Source organism: Pelobates fuscus, chromosome 2 (genome assembly GCF_036172605.1).
Source record: "Pelobates fuscus isolate aPelFus1 chromosome 2, aPelFus1.pri, whole genome shotgun sequence".
In the NCBI taxonomy this organism is placed as follows: Eukaryota; Metazoa; Chordata; class Amphibia; order Anura; family Pelobatidae; genus Pelobates; species Pelobates fuscus.
The window spans coordinates 273,614,491-273,639,378 of record NC_086318.1 but is presented as its reverse complement, the minus strand read 5'-3'; the positions used below and the strand labels follow the sequence as shown (position 1 = coordinate 273,639,378).

Genomic DNA, 24,888 nt, shown 5'->3' with positions numbered 1-24,888 from the left:
TGGGCCCCAAGTAACACAAAAGACGAAGAGGAAGGGCAACAGGGTACGATCTCTAAATAGGACACAAGATGAAGGGCTGCATCATAGCGATGGGAGGGGCTGGGGGAGAAAGGAAATTAGCTATCCAAGGGCTCAACTACAGGACGGCTAAACAGGAGCCGAAAGGTACTTATATATGACCGAATTTTAACAGATAGAATGGGGAGCCGATAGGTAGACATGGGAGGAAAAAGGGGACCCCAGAGGGAGGGGGACGGGTCGATAAATGCTTAAAGACGCCTCCATAGGTGAGCGGAGGAGATAGGATGCGAAAGACAAACTAAGAGGGCCTATGGCTAATAATTGACAATGCATGTTATTGTTTTCATTGTTACTGTTTTACTTCATGTTAATTATAAGGTTACATGGTATACGTTGCTAATGTCACACCTGTACACTGGCGAGGATAAGTGACACTTACACAATCATACAGAGCCCCAAGGGGGACACCGAGGGACTAGGTGAGAGACACTAGGTCACACCAGAGAGAGACTCGCGGAGCGAGCAACCAGGACACCTCCATACACACGTAGAGGCCTAGGCCTTCCAACCACACCCACGAGGGACAGGCGCCACTTACAAGGGGTCGAAGTTTAACACCCAGGGGCGGCCAAGAACCCCCACGACCACCGAGACGCTAATACCCTAACGCCGAATAGAAGGCGGATACCCCACACTACACACTCACAAACCCTTCAAACACAACACATACTCAATTTAACTTCCGACCCGGGACTGCCGGGACTGAGGACCAAATAGGCCCAGCTCAAAATGTCGTTGACCCCGGCTAACCTCACACTAATAACCATAAATGCAAGGGGCTTGAACAAACCTGAAAAGAGGTCAACAGCCCTGAAAGATTTCCATGCCGCTAGGGCATCCATAGTATTTATCCAAGAGACGCACTTCAAAGAGGGAGCCAGACCGAAGCTACATAACCACCATTATCCCACGGGCTACTACAGTGACTATCACGGGGGGAAGGCCAGGGGAACAGCAATCTTGATACACAGAGGAATCCCATTTCAGGAACGGGGCCTACAGACGGACCGGGAGGGGAGATATGTTCTCCTAAAGGGAACGATAGCGGGTCAGACATACACTTTCGCCAACATATATGCCCCCAACCAGAGACATCACAAATTCCTAGCCGGAATACTCCGCAAGATACAGGGATTTACAGAGGGTACACTGATCATAGGAGGGGACCTCAACATTGCCCTAGACCCTAAATGGGACACGTCCACAGGCACATCCCACATACCTACACAACACCTGAACACACTCAAACGCCTCATATCCAAATACAAACTAGTAGACAGTTGGAGAGCCCACCACCCAGACGAGAGGGATTATACGTTCTTCTCCCACCCCCACAATTCTTATACCAGAATAGATTACTTTTTTATGACCCAATACCACCTCCCACTCGCCCTACGAATAGAACACGGCGCGGCCACCTGGTCGGACCACGCCCCCGTAACACTCACGATAACGTCCCCACTCTACAGACCACACTTACTCTCCATACCGGAGGTAAAAGCGGAAATCGACACGGCGCTCCGTGAATATTTTGCCACAAACACCCCATCCCAAACATCCCCGACGATCATGTGGGAAGCTCACAAGAGCGTGATCAGGGGCCATTTCATTCAAAAAAGCGCTAAACTAAAGAGACAAAGGGAGGCAGCCATGGCAGACACTCTGACAAAAATTAGGGAGATCGATAACCTGAACAAAGCCAACCAGACGCACGAATCGCAAAGTCAACTACTCACACTACGCAGGGACCTGACCAAAATGCTCCAGACAAGATACCACAGAGATGCGCTGCGACATACCGCCTTTTTCGCACTACACGGCAACAAAAGTGGCAGGCTACTGGCACGGATGTTAGCCAAACGCAGACAACAGACGTACATAGACCGCATACGAGACGATAAGAACACACTACACAGACTGCCTTGCAAGATACAGGAAACAATCAGGGCATACTACGCTAATCTGTACGCATTACACGGACCACACACACACCAGGCAGACACGAGATTGACGGATTCCATCGATGCATATCTGACGCTCCACTCAACGCCTACAATAGACAGGGACACGGCTGAAATACTAGACAGGGAGATAACATTAGAAGAACTGACCAAAGCAGTGAAACAGACGAAAACGGGCAGAAGCCCAGGCCCAGACGGCTTACCACTATGCTATTATAAGGCATACGCAGACATACTATATGCCCCACTCATAATGACGTTTAACGCCATAAAAGAGGATCATCCACTCCCCAAGCAATCCCTGGCAGCGCACATCACTATTATCCCAAAGGAAGGAAAGGATAGGGAATACTGCGGAAGCTACCGCCCTATTTCCCTAATAAACAACGACCTCAAACTCTTGACTAAAATACTAGCGAATAGACTACAATCATACATACCCACTCTGGTACACCCAGACCAAGTGGGATTTGTACAAGGGAGAGAGGCACGAGAAAACACCATGCGCACCCTCACATTGATGCACAGCGGTACACGCATTACCGGAGGCCTTCTCCTGCTATCCACGGACGCGGAGAAGGCCTTCGACAGAGTGGGATGGAAATACCTATTCCGGACCCTCACCCACATGGGCCTGGGCCCGGGCATCCGGGGATGCATAGAAGCCCTGTATGCGCAACCCTCCGCACAGGTGATTGTAAACGGGGCCCTTTCGGAACCATTCAACATACTAAATGGCACACGTCAGGGATGCCCCTTGTCCCCGATCCTCTTCGTCTTGGCCCCGGAGCCACTACTGGTGGCCATTAGAAACAACTCTGACATAACGGGGATGAGGACGGGGTCGACCCACCATAAGGTCGCGGCCTACGCTGACGACCTACTATTCTACGTGACTAATCCCGAAATATCACTCCCAAATATACTTAAAACATTGCAGGAATACGGGCGGCTCTCCAATCTGAAAATCAATTTGAACAAATCATTCATACTAAACATAAGCATCCCTGAACGAAGGGCGGAACCCCTGCGCCACCACCACTCGATCCAATGGGCGTCTCAGAAGCTCAAGTACCTGGGAGTCTGGTTGACAAGGAAGGTAGGGGACCTATTTAAAGAAAACTTTACTGACCTACTAACGAAAATGCGCACAGAGATGCAGGAATGGGCACACCCCCATATATCATGGTTAGGCCGCATTCAGGTGGTAAAAATGAACTTCCTACCGCGCCTGCTCTACCTATTCCAGGCTATCCCAATACTGATCCCACGCACATACTTTGCCGCACTACGTACAGCAATAATCCGATATGTATGGAATGGGAAAAAACCCAGAGTTAACCATGCTCTTCTGACGCAGCCAAAGGACAGAGGTGGTCTGGCATTGCCGGACTTCACCCTGTACTACAGGGCATGCCACTTTCTACGGATAGTGGAATGGACCAAATCGGGCACACAAAAACTATGGAAACAGGCGGAGGAACATGAGGCGGGACTCCCGGTCGCAGTGCTGCCGTGGCTGCCACCTGAGACATCGATAGGGCACGCAACACACTCCCCTTACACAAAAGCGACTCTATGGGAATGGAAACACGCCAAAGGGAAACACTGCCTCACCACCTATCCCACCCCCCTGCTACCACTCACTTATAATCCCGACTTCCCCCCCCCGGAACAGACCCAAGAGCATTCAAGGATCTAATCCAAGACCCTCTACCCAGACTTACACATGTACTCACACCTAGAGGCCCTAAGACCATAGACGACCTACGGGGACAATCTGAACACACCTTCTTAACACACCTCAAATACAGGCAAATCAGGAGCTACATAGCCTCCCTCCCTCAGGGTCCCATACTGACGAGGGCAACCACCACTTTCGAGACCCTCTGCATGGACCCTCACCCACTGGCACATGGAATCTCCGTCCTATACACCCTCATACTAACACTTACGCCAACAGAACAACCATGATTTATGGGGAAATGGGAGGCAGCACTAGGCCACACAATGGACAAAGGTGAATGGGAAAAAATTTGCTATCTCACACATCACTGTTCAAGCTTTAGTAAGACACAGGAAATGGCATACAAGCTATTGACCCACTGGTACTACACTCCCGCAACACTACACACACGAATCCCGACACATTCCCCCCAATGCTGGCGATGCGAAGAGGAACAGGGCACCCTCTTACATATATGGTGGGACTGCAACAAGATAACCCCTTACTGGAAAACTATACACAAAATAATTTGCCAATACACAGATGATCCGCCACCATTCACCCCGGCAGCAATGCTGCTACATCACACCCAGATCACTAGGAGCGCATACAAAAGATCACTCACTATCCGCATTCTGAATATAGCCAAGGCACTGATACCCCAATTCTGGAAGCAACCAGTCACCCCTCAGATCCCTTGAGGAACTCCACAACACAGCAAATGACACCTTCCAAAAATACCTCAACACCTGGACACACTGGATACTAAAATCTACCACATCAGATTTCCAAGAGATGATTACAACTCTACCATGATTTTAATATGCAACAGCCTCACGAACACAGACCGCAGGAGGGAACGAATCCCCAACACAGAGACACCACACCATAACTTCAAAATGCCGAGACTGGGACCCCACCCCCCGCTTAGATAGAGGGGTGAGACCCCAAACACATACTAACCCCACACACCACCAAAGAGAGGGTTACATCCAGGACGTCCTTCAAGACAGACGCGACACATAACCCCTGACAGGCATAGTAGAGAGGGGATGGGACACACATCCAACAGGAAATTCGGACCCCCGCCATAGAAGGGAACAGGAGGCACATCACACATTCCTAGGACGAGGGACGAAACACGTAAGGGACATACGCGAAAGACAGGGCCACGGAGCGGAGGATGCTCGGACCCCGGCAGTCCCGGGACCCACCACACGCTACAATCAGATGAGGACCACAACAATAAAGACACACACACACACACACACACACACAGACATAATACAAAGGATATGAGATATAGCTACTAATGAGGGTAAATGAACTCACCGATTCAAGAAGCTGGGATAAATTAGGGATGAGAACTCAGAACCTACACACAGTTCTAAAATGAACCGAAATGTTATATAAGCCAAAGGGCAACAGTTCATATGTACTTCGCAAGGGTCCTGCGAGTCCCTACTACATAGAGGCGCATGTGCCCATGAAACACTGTGAATTCATACAACTGCTGATAATACCTATCGAAAGTTTTATTTGGGACCTGCGAGTCTCGACATGCTACTTACCACATGTTGAAAAATTATTTGAAAATAATAAAAATTATATTTACAAAAAATAATAAAGATTGTTTGATTATACATAGTGTGCCCCTTGAGTCACCCTTACTGCTGTGGATACTCCTGGGTGGGCTATTAGCGGAACAGCAGTTTGCCCTTTACTCTTCTAGTCCGCTAAGGTCTTCTTTTTCTCTATAATTAATTTGGGGTTTATGACCTCCACTACCCACATAGTCCTTCTGTGTTGTGGGCTTTTGGAGTCAAGCTGCTATTGACCCATGCGTCTTCATCTTTTTTCTTATTAACATATAAAACATCCATTCCCCATTCACACAACACGACTAATTCTACTGTTATTGGAAATCTCATTCCTGATCTGACCTAATTTTAACTTGGGTCACTTTCAGAGGGTGCTAGCTAGCTGAAAAAAAAAGTTACTTATAAAAAATATTTCTGATTCTATTTGGTTTCCATTATACTTGATATTTTTTCCCTTCATGCCTTGTCTTTTATCCCTCATTATTCTACCCAACCCTTCTTTCCCTCCTATTTGCCGTTCCCAGTCCAAAAAAAAAAAGTGAGAGGATCACCTAAATCATCTAATTCACTTTTATATTCATATTACTTTTGTGTATGCATAGGTTACCCTTTTGTTTCCCTTTTCTTCTTCTTCCTTTTACAATGTATAAGTATATTTCTAATAAATAGTTAATGATCTTTTATTTAATTTTCTTCAGATTTGTGTACATCTAGTATCATTATTGTGATAGATTCTTTAATTATATCTGTGGCGGTCCCCCTGTCCCTGGATTATTTATTTTGCCTATTGGTTCGTAAATAGGGTGCACGGAACTAATTACATTAATTTTGTTCGCATATCAAATAAACTCACAAACTGTTAGACCACCCGTATACGAAATGTGCTGCTTGTTGACCCTGTTCATCTGTCATCACCCCATTGCATTGTTACATAGTTACATAGCTGAAAAGAGACTTGCATCCATCAAGTTCCTTACATATGTTTTTGCTGTTGATCCAAAAGAAGGCAAAACACCTAATCTGAAGCGCTTTCAATTTTGCAACAAACTAGGAAAAAATTCATTATTGACCCCAAAATAGCAGTAAGATGTCTCCTTGGATCAAGCAGTTATTACCCCACTTATTAGAAATTATATCCCTGTATGTTATATTTTTGCAAGTATTTATCCAATTGGAGTTTAAACATCTCTATGGACTCTGATGAAACCACCATCATTAACTGCAATAACTACAGCATTCTAAGTGTTCGGCTTGGTGGTCGCCATTCGTATGTGCGAACACATAGCTGCGGCATCTTAGCCGTAAACACATACAGTGGTTTTTGAATGTTGAATGTATGAAACCAAAATCGGATACTCGACTGCCCGAACACTGCTGAAACTTTCTCCTCCACCTAGGTTCGGTTAAATTCCTCAAAACTAAAAGGTGTTCGGTGGGAGGGGCACAAACAGTTCAGTTCAGTATTTTATTGTATTCCGTACCCCCGGAAGAGACAGACCGTACAGCCCAATTCTATGGAACTATTTTGGGCAGGTGCCTTGCGTGCAGTTGGTCTAAACTTTACCCATGTGGCGTTTCAGCTGCGTTCACGGGATCTGAGCGCTTGCTGGATATGTTGAGCGCTCAGATACAGGCTGTCCGGGAATATAGGACTTGGGGGGTACCTGATTGTAAAATGTATGTTTTGGGGGGGTATTACATGTATATGTTCTGGACTTGGGAGATAATGTAATTAAGTGTATTTTGCAGCAGTCTCCTCTCAGATCCAGCGGGAATGCACCTGTAATATGTTTTAGGAAACCCTTTGCATGGGGATTTACATAAAAGGCTGTGCGTGGTCCCATTAAAAAAAACGAGTGCATCCTCAACATAGAGCCTTGTCTCATGTTTGTGGGAGAAAGCTATACCAGCTATAGATGGTGAAGGAGGTAAGGGCTGCACTAAGAGCTAGAGGCAGTAGTCTATGACAATAGAAACCAGACCAAACAGTGCTTCATTTATATAGTTAATGTTTCAATTTCTTTTGTGACTTATCTTGACATCTAAATTTATTTGTGTAAAATTAGGTACTTAACCCCTTAAGGATACATGATGTGTGACATGTCAGGATTCCCTTTTATTCCAGAAGTTTGGTCCTTAAAGGGTTAAGAGAAGAAGAAAAACAAACAAGCATATAACAATTATTTAGTTAAAGCCCCAATCTTGAGTTGTTCCTTTGTTTGTGATAACTTAGTGAAAAAATGTGGTTTGCCGTCATGTATTATGAGTTTAAACGGAAATCACTAATGGTATATGAATTTCTTTTGCCTTAATATAGTTGTCACGTCTTGAAAGAGTCTTCTCGCTCTCATAGTAGCCACCAATATATCTGAAAAGTAAACTGATATCTCAGAATTTTTCATCTGTGAGTGGGTTGCCCCTAATTCCTTTTATAATTTTGTCTTTCAGATAGTAATTTGCAAATCTGACGATGACATCTCTAGGAGCTGAAATTTCTTTTGGCTTTCTTTGCCTATGAAACCTCTCTAGTGGGTGAGGGCTGTATGGGGATAAATCCGTTACTGATGAAAAAAAGATTTAATAAATAGGTTTTGTGGGGATATTTATGGGATGATAATAGTAAACAGTTGAGAATTGCCCACTATTTCAATTCTCTAGATCCCAAAGATCGTTATCATGTAAGTGAAATGTATTCCATACAAATAAAATCACAATTTGTTATAAAAATAGATACAATTTATTGTGACAAATTAAATAATATGTAACATGCGTGATAATAATCAATGAATATTTAGTATAACATGAATATGCAATACAATGGCATGGCTATACATTCCAATGGTTAACACAGCAATTGTCAAGACAAGATTTATGAGGGGCTTCACAGAGAAAGAAAGTCTTCACACAGCACAGCAAAAGGCCATAAAACTTTGGCTAACAGATCAACTGAGTAACCCTTTCAACGCTGGTTAGATCCTCCTAGGCATGTAATACATATTCTCATGTAATTTTAATTAAAATAACATTTAAACCCGCTCATTAATCATTTCCTGGAACCATCCAATAAGAGTAATCTACTAGATTCTATAAGCCGAATTTTAATTTGCCTAAAAAGATCAGATCTTATTTTAGAGCAAATCAATACACCTGGATAAATACAACGGTATGCTAACATGTGATATCACCTAATATATATATAATTACTTTTAATTCCACCTGCAGAATGGAATGTTTATAACTATATATTCTTTAGTTAACTAAGATTTCTAAATATCGAAATCTGACCGTGATTTATCCAGTCATATATCATGCTATTAGAAACATTTTAATTAATTTAGATTAATTAAATAAAACCAGCATATTTACCAGTTAAGTAGATATTTTCATCAGATGCTTTTAGATAGTCCCAGGAATTGAGTGATTGCATGGAGGTATGCAAGTATTAGTGAAAATAGTGTTGCTTAGAAAGTAAGAGTAAAATTCTAAGTGTTTCTTGAGTTGGATCCAAGAGAGTTTGAATGTATGTTAGTCCCAGAGTGAATATCTGTCATAGATTTCTCTGCATGTCCGAATCTGAAAGCCCAAACTCCATCTGACCCTTCTCCGACTTACTTGCTTCTCTCTCTGACTCCTTGCTTCCTTTACTTTTTAAAGGGCCAGGATTTCTGTATGTCATTAGGGGTCACCCTGCATATGGCAATTTAGGTATTTGGTCCATAGAGGGCAGTCTCGTCTCACTAAACCTTCCTATCCAGGAAAGAGTTAACTTTTCCTGATGACGTTTTTGGCGTAATTTGGCTTATCTATATGACTACCTATAATTTAAAGGACCACTCTAGTGCCAGGAAAGCACTAGTTTTCCTGGCACTAGAGTGCCCTGAGGGTGCCCCCACCCTCAGGGTCCCCCTCCCGCCCGGCTCTGGAAAGGGGTAAAACGTACCTTTTTTCCCAGCGCTGGGCGGGGAGATCTCTCCCTCCGACCCTCCTCCGTTCCGCCCCGTCGGCTGGCTGCGCGCGCATTCAGCCGGTCGCATAGGAAAGCATTTACAATGCTTTCCTATGGACGCTTGCATGCTCTTACTGTGATTTTCACAGTGAGAATCACGCAAGCGCCTCTAGCGGCTGTCAATGAGACAGCCACTAGAGGATTTTGGGGAAGGCATTAATAAACATAGCACTGCTATGTTTATAAAATAATGGGTTAAACCTAGCTAGACCTGGCAACCAGACCACTTCATTAAGCTGAAGTGGTCTGGGTGCCTAGAGTGGTCCTTTAAGTTTACTTGTCAGTTCAAAGCATTTGTCTCAGTCTTTGTGTCGGCAATTTCTGTCGTAATTTCTAAAATGACAGTTGTAAACTCAGTCTCACCTTTTACTTTACAATGGGACCTTGTGAAATTTAGAAAGTAAAATTAATTACTGAGTCTTATCTGGTCACTGGTGTCTGGCTTTCTTGTGTGAAGCTAACATTAAGAAGAGTATTCCATCCCCCCTTCTCTGTTAGACTCATTGCCTTGTTTATATAATGCATTCCTTAGTTCAGGCTAGTGTTTAGTTACAAAAAGGCATTAGGTGTCTCTTTGTTAGCCTGAAATCCAAAATGGAGTCTGCTCTGTTCTGAGTGACACTTATATATACACTTTTAATTTCTATCATAGCACAAAATGTCTGCCGATATAAATATCCTGACAGTTTCCAGTTGTTGGTTTAAAACATTTTCTAGAATACCACTTATCTTAAGGTTCTTTCGTCTTGAGCGATGTTTGAGATCTGTAACTTTTGTTTCTAGATGTTGAATATGAGATTTTAACTGGATCTTTTCTGATTGCATCTGTATGTAATCATTCTGAATTTTAGCAAATGTGTCTGCTTGCTGAGACAACTTCTCTCCTAAGTTGGGTACTTTTTTTAACTCTTCTGTGTTAGTCTAGATTTTTTTTTATTATTATTTTGTATAAGTTGTCCATCATTTTAGTTAGCGAATCTTGCGTAAAAGATTCATTAGGCATTTCTTCCTCTTTTGTTAAATTCACTGTGTTTATCTCCATGTGATCTTTATTGGCTCCAGTCGAGCTTCTTGATACTGATTTGCCCGTTTCTTGGGTTTTAGGCGAATAGAATGTATTTTTAGACTTGTTTTTGTCTGTAACAATCATCTTTTCCTTCTTAGGTGCCATAATAGTGTTGGATATATATCTGAATGTCACTAGGATGATTCTTCTTCCTTTGTTTATCTCTGTTCTCTTCTGATCGTTCCTTATATCCTTTTCTTTTCTCTTTGTCCTCCTCTCTTCTTTCCCTCTTCCTTTCCTCTTTCTTTGTCCCTCTCTTTTTCCTTTTTTTCTTTTCTTTCAAGTGGAAAAGTTGAGTGTTTGAGTGTGAAAATACTATAGATAAAAAAAAAATCAGATTCATTTTCCACTCACTCGGGAAAATATTATATTAAAACAAGAATGGAATGAAAACTGAACAAATGGCCGAAGCACATTTAGTTATGATACCCATTTAACCATACTATGTAAATATATACTGTTAATATTGCAACAACTTTCTTCCATTTTGTAAATAAAATATTAAATAACTAAAAATATATTTAACAATTTTACATGTAAAATTATTTTTGTATATTTTCTTATTTTTCCTCATTTCTAAAAAAGTATTTGTTAAATGTTTTACTTTTTTTTCCATTATATATGTAGACTCTGTTGTTAAAGCTCATGTATTATTAATGTGCATTGTCAATATGTTTATTACATTATATATATATATATATATATATATATATATATATATATATATATTTAACCCCTTAAGGACCAAACTTCTGGAATAAAAGGGAATCATGACATGTCACATGTCATGTGTCCTTAAGGGGTTAAAAAAAAAATTTGAAGAAGGATGTTTACAGGCACATTTCTCTTTTCTGTGCAGTAATCATTAGAAATAAGTTAACAGGCCTATTTATTCTTAAGTTATGTATCCATTTTAATTGAATATGTGACACTCTTTCTCCTTCCTTTATGGTTTGGATATTATTCATATGAGACTGGTGAAGTGGGAGATGCATACTTTGAACCATTGAGGTGCAGGACTGAAGCACCCCTATATGAATGTTGACTGATATAAATGGCACCTCAAATGCATGTGTGTTCCAATATCAAAGGAGTACTGAGTACATTACGTGGATTACACACATTTTGGAACGCATTTTTCCTTTCCATGAAGCTGATTTCCCAAAAGGACTGTTCCATTGCATATGACAGTCTAGATTAACGAATTTGGTGCCAAAGAAGTCCTAATTTATCAGACTGAACAATAACAGGTGTATAGGTAATAGCACGGATTTGTTAGTAGACGTTCCGTGGGTGGATAAAACTGTTTAAAACACTATGTGGAGATCATATTCTTTATGCCAAATCATTGATCAGTTGCTAAAATTGTGTTTCTGCGGAGGAAGTCTTCATAGTAAGATGAAACGTGCCGAAATGCAGTTAGATTTAGACATACATACATGGCCAAGATGTATGCAGCCCACCACTGCGCCAAAGTACTCCAATTATGGTGGCTCCTAACTGCCTAGATATGCATGACTAAAAGTACAACAATAAATCACACACAGTACTTACCTGCAAGGAAAAGAGCAGAGGAATGAGACCACTGCTAGCAGGAACACGCTGAAACAAAAGGATAAATGGCAAAGAAATGGGTGTGGCAACAAAAAAAAAAACCTTTAAAAAAACATTTAAAGGAATCCAGGAGACTGGTAATTCCAGGAATGTAATAAAGACATGAAACCAAAAAATCCAGCATAAAGAAAACAAACACAGGATATAGTGCACAGGAATTATATAAAGTTAATAGAAACAAAGCCCCAGATGGTATTAACAGTTTTATGAAAGACAAGTCATGCCAAACTAACTTGTGTTCTACGAAGAGGTTTGTAGAAATATAAATTGAGGTGTTCCTGTTGATGTGATCTTCCTGGATTTTGTGAAAGCCTGTAATACAGTTCCACAAAAAAGGTTACTATTAAAATTTAAATCTGTTGGTTTAGATGAAAATCATGTTATTGGTTTGCATATCACACAAAAACTAGGTAAGATAAATACTTTGTACCAAAATGTGATAATTTCACCTGACATCAGTGAAAGTAAAATATTACTTAACTTATAGGTCACAGCCTCCCAAGGTTATCTCCTAGACAATAACCTATTTTAACAAATGTTTATATGCAAAAAAAACTATTTTAGGGACCAAATGATAACAACGCAAATTATCAGTTGCACTCACAGGTAAACTTGATATAAAGGGGTGCAACTGATAATTTGCGTTATGTGATTATTTGGCAATATTGGCCAATGTTATTATTTGTTTTATAGGTCAAACGGCAAGGTCCCTACAATGGTTTGTTTTTTTGCATATACACATTTCTTTACCGTCATTGTTGGGTAGGTGGGCGTTCTTCCTTATGTCCTCTGGACAGTCTGTGGTGCAACGTGACGTTGGTGAATGGAGCGAAACATGATGTCCCAGATGTGCCCAATTGGATTCTGGTCTGGGGAACGGGCGGGCCAGTCCAGAGCATCAAAGCCTTAGTCTTGCAGGAACTGCTGACACACTCCAGCCACATGAGGTCTAGCGTTGTCTTTCATTAGGAGGATCCCAGGGCCAACCGCACCAGCATATGGTCACACAAGGGGTCTGAGGATCTCATCTGGATACCTAATGGCAGTCAGGCTACCTCTGACTAGCACATGGAGGGCTGTGCGGCCCCCCAAAGAAAAGCCACCCCACACCATTACTGGCCCACTGCCAAACCGGTCAGGCAGCAGAACGTTTTAGCGGCTAACCGAAAATGTAACACTAAATGAGTGTTAGGGCCAAATATCTGTTTGGCATTAATTTGTAATAGAAAGAGGTGTGGGGTAAAATTACTGAACGTATTCGTCAGTATTTAACAGCTTATTTTTAACCCCTTAAGGACCAAACTTCTGGAATAAAAGGGAATCATGACATGTCACACGTCATGTGTCCTTAAGGTGTTAATCATATTCCAGAGATTACATATCGGTGGGCAATTCCACAACATATGTAAATAAGCACCTTTCCGGTCCCCACATTTCCAGCAGGTGTAGATACTATCTGGAAAAAAGATTGACAATCTGGATGGAACTAAATACCAACAATTAGAGAGTTTATATTGACATTCCGACCAATTAAGACAATAGATATTACTATAGGTTTCATTCCAGGCTTTTCTCCAGTCTTCACCACTAATTGTAATATTTAAAGGGACACTATAGTCACCTGAACAACTTTAGCTTAATGAAGCAGTTTTGGTGTATAGAACATGCCCCTGCAGCCTCACTGCTCAATCCTCTACTATTTAGGAGTTAAATCCCTTTGTTTATGAACCCTAGTCACACCTCCATGCACGTGACTTGCACAGCCTTCCATAAACACTTCCTGTAAAGAGAGTCCTATTTAGGCTCTTTATTGCAAGTTCTGTTTAATTAAGATTTCCTTATCCCCTGCTATGTTAATAGCTTGCTAGACCCTGCAAGAGCCCCCTGTGTGTGATTAAAGTTCAATTTAGAGATTGAGATACAATTATTTAAGGTAAATTACATCTGTTTGAAAGTGAAACCAGTTGTTTTTTTCCTTCAGGCTCTGTCAATCATAGCCAGGGGAGGTGTGGCTAGGGCTGCATAAACAGAAACAAATTGATTTAACTCCTAAATGACAGTGAATTGAGCAATGAAATTGCAGGGGAATGATCTATACACTAAACTGCTTTATTTAACTAAAGTAATTTAGATGACTATAGTGTTTCTTTAATTTGAGGCCCATTTCTCAAGAATAGGTTTAATGAGTAGTTCCGGATCTCTAGTACCCAACAACCTCTTTAAAGATGTTCTTTCCATTAATTTTCCCAGTACATTCAGCCTTTCTGAGTTCGGAGACAGATTTGATCAGAAACCCTTTTATTCTTAGGTAATTAAAAATCTAATTATAGCTAAACTATATTCTTTGTTCAATGTATGGAAATCTTTAATATTATCTCTCATTAAATTTCCTATTTTGGAAATGCCCCTCTCCATCCAACTCTTTAAAGCTAGATCATATATTAGCTGCAATATAGTTTAATGAAAGACTTGTTCTGAATTTTTAGATATTTTTCCATTGCTTCAATATATCTTGGAAAATTTTACTTTAAATTTACACACAAGGTGAACCCCGGTGGTTTCTTCTGACTTGCCAAAATAATATACCCATATCGTTGTTATGATTCAAAAATGGAATCATAGAATGTTCGATTTTATACCAAACTTGCTGTTTAACATTTTCTGATTGCGTGATATGGGCATGTGACAAGCTAGAAGCTTGTTGATATTTTTTTTTTTAAGAGAAGTAATCCCAATCCTCCCAATTTAAGTTTAAGTGCCAATCTTTTTTGATTAATTTGTGGCAGTTTACCATGCCATATGAACTTGTTGATTAGAATCTATGAAATGTGAAGCCAACTATTTGGACATGCTAAAGGAACCATATTGAACATGTAGTTCCATTTAGGGAGGATATAGGATTTTACCGTATTTACCCTCCCCCACCAAGAAATCTCCAAATCCTTCCATTTCCTTTACTTTCTATCCGTTTCTTTGACTAATGACAAAAAAGTTCCATTGTTTTATTAGGATCTCCTGCTATTTCGATACCCTAGCAATTGAATGATTTACAAATGACAAAACCAAAGTCCTGTTTTAACCCCTCCACCACCTGCTTAGTATACCTTAGTGACCATGTATACAACTTAAATAGTGAATGTAATCCATTTTTAGAAAATGCATAATATTCTGAAAGGGGAACAAACAATATATATTGTCATATCAAATCGGATCATATAATTACAAACTTTAAGTTATTTACTAACTATATATATATATATATATATATATATATATATATATATACACACACACACACATATATATATATACACACACACACATTTTTTTATTTACATTACAATATTTTAATTTTTCAATACTTGATATAAATATATTGCTTCCTCTTTCAACCATCCATTACAATACCTTACAACAATTACGTTGATAATGTTAAATACTACTATCTACTACTATCGAAGGTGGCACCCCTAAAGCGTTTAAATCAAGTTTACCTGTGAGTGTAACTGATAATTATGTGATTATTTGTCAATATTGCACTGTTATCATTTGTTTTATAGGTCAAATGGCAAGAAAAATAGTTAGAACATAAAATAACTTCTCTACAGAAGGATTTGGATACATTGGTGGACTGGGCAGATCATATTCAGTAAAGAAAAATGTCATACATTTTACAATAAGGAGCCTGCAAGCCACTTATACATTAATTGGTGTTGAGTTAGGGATAGCATCAAATTAATCAAACTATGCAAGGTATGCAATGCCGGTGTGCCATTGCAAAAGGTTGTAAGGTGCTGTTTTATATAAAAATGGTTATTGATTTACATAATTAAAATATAACTTTGCCTTTTTTTAAAAAATCAATGGTAAAACTCCATCTTGAGTATGTGGTACGATTCCGGGCACCAGTTTTGAATAAGGATATTGCAGAACTAGAAAAAGTGCAGAGGCAAGCTACAAAATTAACAAGGGGGGTGAAAACCTTATTCTTTAAAAAAAAAATAGAATTAAAAAACTGCATTTGTTTTCTTTAGTAAAAAAAAGGTACCTCAGAGGGGATATGATCGCAATGTATAAAAATAAAACCAAAGAAATAAAACCGGAGTAGTTCAAACAGCTATGTTGTGAGGATATTTATGGTGTAAAAAAAATATTTTTTTTAAGTATCAAAAATGAATTCAATGTTTTTATTAATATAATTATTTTTTATATATTTTGGCACGGTTTCCCCTTGATTGATTTAAAGGGACACTATAGTCACCTGAACAACTTTCGCTTAATGAAGCAGTTTTGGTGTATAGAACATGCCCCTGCAGCCTCACTGCTCAATCCTCTGCCATTTAGGAGTTAAATCACTTTGTTTATGAACCCTAGTCACACCTCCCTGCATGTGACTTGCACAACCTTCCATAAACATTTCCTGTAAAGAGAGCCCTATTTAGGCTCTCTTTATTGCAAGTTCTGTTTAATTAAGATTTTCTTATCCCCTGCTATGTTAATAGCTTGCTAGACCCTACAAGAGCCTCCTGTATGTGGTTAAAGTTCAATTTAGAGCTTAAGATACAATTATTTAAGGTAAATTACATCTGTTTGAAAGTGAAACCAGTTTTTTTTTTCCCATGCAGGCTCTGTCAATCATAGCCAGGGGAGGTGTGGCTAGGGCTGCATAAACAGAAACAAAGTGATTTAACTCCTAAGTGACAGTGAAATTGCAAGGGAATGATCTATACACTAAAACTGCTTTATTTAGCTAAAGTAATTTAGGTGACTATAGTGTTCCTTTAAAACAAAGTTACCCACTGTTTTAACTCTTATAGACCCTTGAGTACTTATATTAAAGGATTTGAATTTAAAGGAGCACTACAGGGTCATAAGGTCCTCCCCCACCCTCATGGCCCCCCTCCCGCTGGGCTGAAGGAGTTAAAATCCCTTCAGCCACTTACCTTTCTCCAGCCCCGGGCTCTCTCTGTGCTGGGGAACTTTGCTGGGGGCGACGAGCTGCGTGCACATTCAAACAGCCCATATGAAAGCATTACTCAATGCTTTCCTGTGGATGTCCAGCGTTATTTTCAGTGAGAATCGCGGAAGCGCCTCTAGCGGCTGTCAGTGAGACCGTCACTAGAGGCTGGATTAACCCTCAGTAAGACATAGCAGTTTCTCTGAAACTGCTATGTTTTCAGCTGCAGGGTTAAAACTAGAGGGACCTGGCACTGAAGTGGTCTGGGTGCCTATAGTGGTCCTTTAAACACATTAATCACAACCATTCTATAAAAATATAATTTATTGTAACAAATAATAATATGTAATATGCAAGACAATCCGTTAATATTTGGGTACAACAATAGTTTTAAAATATGACAACATATAACCACAATTAATGATAATTTCTAAATCATCTTAAGGATGTTAGTCTACATAGAAACTATCCACCAGTAGAAGCAGGGTACTTAGCAAGTATTTGTACAAGTTTTCAAGACATTTATATCAAATAGCTTATTAGCAACAGTATCCAGCAACATAAAGTTAGATTAACTTTCAAAAGATACATGCATTATTTACAAATATTTCCTCTAGAATTTAATTCAGCAATGTTATTGGAATCTTTCAGAGTTCTGCTTTACACAGAATGTAACACAGAACATGTAGCTTAGAGTCATAAAACCAGGTGTTGACAGGCAATTAGAATCACACAGAGATTTAACACACACTGCTGGCTACGATTTTCAGAGGCTAAACACCTAAATATCGCAAGTCAAAATATACAATGTTTTTCACACACATAGTCGGCTTAATTATTTTCTTCCACCCAGTAACCAATAACAAATTTCTGGCTAATTGTTGCAGATAATTATTCATTTTTTTATTTCTATTTCAAAGATAAGTCAATATCTCTGGGTAATATCTTGATGTGCTAAACTTGGTGAATTATTATGATTTATATACATGATTCTGTTCCCCAGGTGCAGTCTCAGGTTTTAATTACCGTATATACTAGAGTATAAGAAGTTTTTCAGCACAAAAACCCCCAATCGTCTTATACTCAAGTTAATGTCTGTATTATGGCAATTTACATTGCCATAATACAGACAAGGAGTGCCGGGCTCATTAGAAGCCCGGCGGTCCTGTTGGGGGCTGGCAGAGAGCTGTAACTTACCTTTCCTGCAGCTCTTGTCAGCTCCCTTCTCTCTCCTCCGGTCCGGTCAGCTCCCCTGTAAGTCTCGCGAGACTTACAGGGGAGCTGACCAGACTAGAGGAGAGAAAAGAGAGTTGACAGGAGCTGCAGTTCCCCCCCACTGCACAGCCATCCACTGGACCACCAGGGAACAAGAGCCCCCCTCCCTGGCCAGCTAACAAGCAGGGATGGAGGCCGAAAAATCAAAATAAATACATTAAATAATAAAATTAAAATAATAAAAAATATTAAAATAATAATATTAAAAAATAAAAATGCCCAAACCCCCACCAAGGCTCTGCATCTCACACACACACTGCATTCATACATACACACACTGCACTCATTATATACACACACACTGTAAATAAATATACAATTAATATATTTTTGGGGGATCTAATTTTATTTAGAAATTTACCAGTAGCTGCTGCATTTCCCACCCTAGTCAATAAGTTTTCCCAGTTTTTTGGGGTTAAAATCAGGGGTCTCAACTTACATTTGGGTCGACTTATACTAGAGTATATACTGTATGTATAAACTTCAAATGCAACAGTCAGGATAAAATAGTACTGCAGTTTGTCACTTTCCACAATATATACATGATTGTGCTCTCCCACAAAATAAAACAAAAAGAAAATAAATCCTACTCCAACTTGGAGACTTACTAAACAACAGTATTACGAACTATCCAACTGGCCAGCTAATCTGGTTCCCAGCTTTAAACAAAATTAAATACAGCCCTTTAAGCAGGTTTCACACAGTACCTTTGTCTCAGAGTCTCAGGCTTAACTGCCTCCTCTCTCCCAGCTGTTAGACTTCAGAGGCTAACCTTTTAAAACCCTAGTGCTGGTTAATTACATTCACCTGGTTGATAACATTCAAGGGGTGACTCCCACCAATTAACCCCATCATGCTGTGAATAGAGAGCGCTCCAATCTATTACTAACATAGAAAGCCTCTCTGACCTTGCCACATATCCTCCCCCCAGCTTAACACTGGTGTGTGTGAAGCAGCCTTAGCCGAAAAGTCATGCACTCTAGATAATGCATCCGCATTAGCATGCAGTAGACCAGCCCTGTGCTTTACAAAGAATTTAAATGGTTGTAAAGAGAGGAACCAACCGGTGACCTTAGCATTCTTGTCTTTATTGTTCTGCATCCACCGTAGTGGATCATGGTCAGTGATAAGGGTGAAAGATCTTCCCCACAGGTAATATTTCAATGTTTCTGTAGCCCATTTTATGGCTAGACACGGTTTTTCTACTGTCGCATAGTTTTGCTCTCTTGGCAGTAACTTGCGACTTAGAAATAGCACTGGGTGTTCTTTATCACCAATCATCTGAGATAGTACCACCCCCAGGCCTACATCGGAAGCATCGGTTTGCAAAAAGAAATGCTTCTTAAAGTCTGGGGCTACAAAAACGGGGTGCATGCATAGAGCTGTACGCAAATCTGTAAAAAGACGTTTCTGCATTATCATTCCATTTCACTGTATCTGGCACCTTTGCTTTAATCAAATCAGTGAGATGGGCAGCTCGGGTTGCAAAGTGGGGAATGAAGCGTCTATAATAGCCAACTAATCCCAAAAAGCTTTAGCCTGCTTCTTTCTTAGAGGGCGTGGCCAATTTTCAATTTCCTCAACCTTAGTCATTTGCGGCTTTACCAGTCCTCTCCCTACAGTATAGCAAACAGCAAGTATGGTAAGAGAGTGTCCCAATTTTTCCCATCTCTACCTACAACCTTGCGCAACATGTGTTTTAGGGTTCTATTGAATCTTTCTACTAAGCCATCGGTTTGAGGATGGTACACAGATGTCCTCAAGGCTTTTCTTTGCAATAATTGGCATAGCTCTTTCATTAGTCGGGACATAAAAGGGGTACCTTGGTCAGTTAAAATCTCTTTTGGTAACACTACCTGAGAAAATACCTGGAGCAATTCCTTTGCTATGGTTTTGGAAGCCGTATTGCAAAGCGGAATAGCTTCTGGATAGCGTGTGGCATAATCCAATACAACCAGAATGTACTGATTACCCTTAGCTGACTTTTCCAATGGTCCCACCAAATCCATAGCAATTTGCTCAAAAGGGGTTTCAATTATAGGCAATGGGATTCGGGTGCTGTTAAGTGAGTTTTGGGGGCTGCTAGTTGGCAGTCTGGGCATGAGGCACAGTACCTCTTGACCTCTTCATATACCCCAGGCCAGAAAAATCTCATTTTTTCAACCCCCAGGTGCCCCCCAAATAAGTTAGAATGAGCCAGATCTAACACCTTCCTTCTGAAAGATCTGGGTACCAAAAGTTGTTCAATCTCTAGCCCCTCATCTTTGATCACTCTATGTAGCAAGTCATTTCTAAGAATGTAATGGGGATACATCTCTCTGGATTTCCCATCAACCATAGTACCATTAATTTCTATAACTTGGTTACAGGCATTTTGCAATGTTTTTTTTTTTTTTTTTTAAATCTTTATTTTTGCAGTGCAGAGATTTAACACACACGCTTGTATCGCCACAATAGCGGGTACAAGCCGATGAAGTAATAAACGTTTTACAGTATCATGGCATCATTAACAGCACTTTTTTTTTTTTTTGAATGTGAAAAAACATGGCTACACGGAAAGTCTACATATCTCAGTGTTTAGTAGGATCGTAACTGGTTAATCCCGGAACCTGTGGAGTTAACATGCTAGGTGAACGTATCTAGCTCTTGCTTATAGTATAAAGTATCATTGCTGTACTATCTAGACAAAGAAATGATTATACAGAACAAGATATTAAGCTTGTTCAAGATTGATCAAGATATGAGGCCACTGGGAACAAGCTTTACCAAAAATAACATTAAGTTGCCCTTAGGTTGAGTTTGATTGGGGCAGCAGAAAACAGATTGTGTCAATAAACTCACTGCTTGAAGTGTCCAGTGAAGCAGGAAGCCAATGGGTGGGGTAAAAGGGTGGGCCAGTGACGTGAATCACGTGACCAGAACTGCCAAAGGGGCGACATGCCCAAAAAGGGGGTATGTCTGTCCAAAGAATTGGAAGGCCAGCCTGGCATCAGTGTCCCTATGCATCACAGTCTCAGTGTCCCCATGTCGCCCAGTCCCCTAGTCTCCCAGTGTCTGTGTCCCCATTTCTCCCTGTGTCCCCATGTCTCAGTGTGTCCCGTGTCACTAGGATACTTGGGGACACAGAGACACTGAGAGACATGGGGGCACTGAGACACTTGGGGACACTGGGAGACATGAGGGAACTTGTGGATACAGACATGGGGACACTTGAAGACATGGGGACACAGACATTTGGGGACACTGGGAGAAATATGGTCACAGACACTAGGGTCACAGAGACATGGGGATGCAGACACTGGGAGACATGGGGACACAGACACTGGGAGACATGGGGACACTAGGGACACTGGCTGTGATACATAGGGACACGGACATATGGGAGACATGGGGACACTGGGAGCCATGGGGACACTGAGACACTAGGGACACTGGCTGGGAGGCATGGGGACACTGGGAGACATGGAGACACTGTGTCTCTAGCGTCTCTGTGTCCCAATGTGTCTATGTCTCACAGCGCCCCATGTGTCACAGTGTCCTCTAGTGTCTGTGTCCCCATGTGTCTCAGTGTCCCCATGTGTCTCCTAGTGTCTCAGTGTCCCCATGTCTCCCTGGTGCCTTTCCCCCTCATCCCTCACTTCCCTGAGCTGTGGTCTGTCTCTGCGGGCTGGGAGTTGCTGTCTGAACGCCCTGTGCTGTGTAGCTGCTCCCTTGTGTATCAGTGAGAAGAGAGAGGGAGGCAGGGAGGGATATGCTGTAACTTCCTATCCCTGCCTCTCTCCATACACAGTGACCCCTACTGGCCAGTGCTGGTATTGCAGAGTAATCTCCGTTTATACTGAGAAAAATATTTGCATTGCCGGTTTTAATGCAATACCATCACGGCCAGGCAGCCTGAAATACAGGCTCTGCCTTAAAATACCAGTCAGATGGCAAACCTAAGAGTAGTGTGTAAAAAAAAATATATATATTATTTTTTCTTATTGGGCCTATTCCATGGGCCTGGGCCTGGGCCTGGAGCTGCAGCTCCATCAGCCCCTATGTTAATTCGGCCCTGACTGCACTCATATACACACACACTGCATTCACACACACTGTAAATAAATATTCAATTAATATAATTTTTTTTTAGGATCTAATTTTATTTAGAAATTTACCAGTAGCTGCTGCATTTCCCACCCTAGTCTTATACTCGAGTCAATAAGTTTTCCCAGTTTTTTGGGGTACAATTAGGGGCCTCGGCTTATATTCGGGTCGGCTTATACTCGAGAATATACGGTATCTATGCAAAAATAAAAGAATTAAAAAAAAAAAATCATACCTTTTTGTAATACTTGTTCCTGAATTTTTTTTAAATTTTTTTTTTAAAGCGAAAATTTTAGTTAGTCCGTTTCCTTCCCCCAAATCTCCAATTTGATTCTTTTTGCAGGAGTTTAGAGATTGCTGCCAAAGGGGCATTTGATACCTGCACATTTGGTTAAGAAAGTTAAAAAGTTTTCTGACAGAAATCTAAAAGCAATGTGTGTATAAAAAACAGAATTCAAAAAATTACCACCACACACTTTCTCTGAATTTTTGGGGTAAAATGGTTGGGGGAAAGAAGTCAAAACCTTGGATGTGTACTTTATACAAGTATATACTTTCAAACCATAAATTCAACTTGGGGGATAGAAAAATGCACCACACTCAACATGTGCCTAGCAAAGCAAGCAAGCAAGCATATTCAGCCAAAATGGGCAAGTCCAAAATTTGTTGCCGGAAAATTGTGGCAAACCAATGCATGGGGGGCATAGGTGTACTCAGGGGACTTTGCAGAAAGAAAACTGTTTTTTTTCTGGCAGTAACACATAACCTAAGACAACAAATACAGGGTGCGCTAGATAAAATAAAATAAAAGAAGGTGAAAAAAGTCTCTATAGGTACAGTGTAGACCTTGAGTAAACTGTTCTTCTATTCTTGCTTTGGAATCTCAGTAGTCGAATATGGAATACAAAAGCAGAGAAGGGGGAGACCAATAGTGCAAAACCGTAATGCTGAAAGGATCACGAACAACACAGACGTGGAGAAGTGCCAACTTACAATTTTTAGAGCTAAGCCCAGCTCTAGGTAAAACAGCATACAGTGGTATTTAATACTCCCCACATGTAGGATATTACTGGGCAATTGGAGGTATCTCCACACGATTCTTTACAACTTCTGAGACATTATAGCTTTATCCCCCCTTGTGATCAGTACTGTAGCGCTGTTCCCTCCCCACTTTTTCTCACTACAGTAACACATAACTTGCAGACTAAAATCAAAAAGCAGGATTCAAAAATGATCACCATGCACGTTCTCTGAAATTTGTTTAGCACTATGGTTGGAGGAAGGATGTTAAAACACCCTATATACAATACCCTGGAATGTCTAATTGATAAAAAAAAAATATATATATATATATATATATACTTTCATCATGGTAACTGGGGGATGCAAAAACACACCATACTGAAGATAGGACAAGCATACCTATATATCAAGTTGAAAAACTGACATGCAAGTCTCTATTGTGGCCTTTTAGCCCCAAAACAACCCAGCAAACCTATGCATGGGTGGTATCACTGTACTCAGGAGATGTTGCTGAACACATATTGGGGTGTTGTTTGGCAGTGATACATAACAGGATCTGTTAATTCATGCCTAAAGTGCAATGTGTGTAAATATAGAAAAAAAAAAAACACAAAAGAAAATTACTACCCAAAAGTTTGACAAAGGCTGGTGGTAGAATTCAATGCATGAAAAGTGTTAACATACCACCATTTAAGATACCCTTGGTTGTCTACTTTTTAAAAATATATGGTTTGATGTGGGTAAAATACATTGTTCGGCTTAAAAAATGTCCCAAATAGGACATGGGCGCAGGTTGACTACATGTCAAACTTCCAAGTTGAAAAACGGACATGCGCACCTGCCAAACGGCCTTTTAGCCCCCTAACAACCCGACAAGCCTATGGGTGGTATCAGTGTACTCAGGAGATGTTGCTGAACACATATTAGTGTGTTTTTGGCAGCAACACATAACATGATCTGTGAATTTATGGCTGAATTGTAATGTATGCAAAATAGAAAATAAAACTACTTATGCAAAGTTTGGAAAAGATTGGTGGTAAAATGTCTGCATAGAAATTGTCAAAATATCCTTATATAATTACCCTGGGAAGTCTACTTTAAAAACAATATGTACATGTGGGGTGTTTTTCAGAGATTTATGACAGATAGTAGTGTTACAATGTCACTATTGATACATCTTAAAAATGTTAATTTTGAAACAGGAACATCCTACTTGTACTTATAGCCCTATAACTTGCAAGAAAAAAGCATGTAAACACTGGGTGTCTTTAACCCCTTAAGGACAGAGCTTTGGAAGCTTGTCTTTCACTTAATGACAACGGCATTTTTTGCATTTTTTGCTGTTTGCGTTCAACTGCAACTTGCATTTGACTAATTTATTGCACCGACGCATATTATATACCGTTTTTTAAAGGACAGAAAGGGCTTTAATTTGATGTAACATATATATACATAAATGCTTATTTATTATAAATACAGAAAAATGCAAAAA

At 40.4% G+C, this 24,888-nt stretch overlaps 1 protein-coding gene across 2 annotated transcripts in view; it reads left to right on the top strand.

Moving 5' to 3' along the window:
- The window catches only part of EGLN1 (egl-9 family hypoxia inducible factor 1), a 243,618-nt gene that overhangs the window by 183,845 nt on the left and 34,885 nt on the right, over window positions 1-24,888 (top strand). The window contains exon 5 of one of the 2 annotated variants that reach the window (XM_063443385.1): window positions 7,818-7,956. The exons of the other annotated variant lie outside the window; for it this stretch is intronic. Coding sequence (XP_063299455.1) covers window positions 7,818-7,837 — 20 coding nt within the window. The 3' untranslated portion in view covers window positions 7,838-7,956. Of the gene's footprint in view, window positions 1-7,817; window positions 7,957-24,888 lie in introns of those variants that run through there. 2 annotated transcript variants of the gene reach the window in all.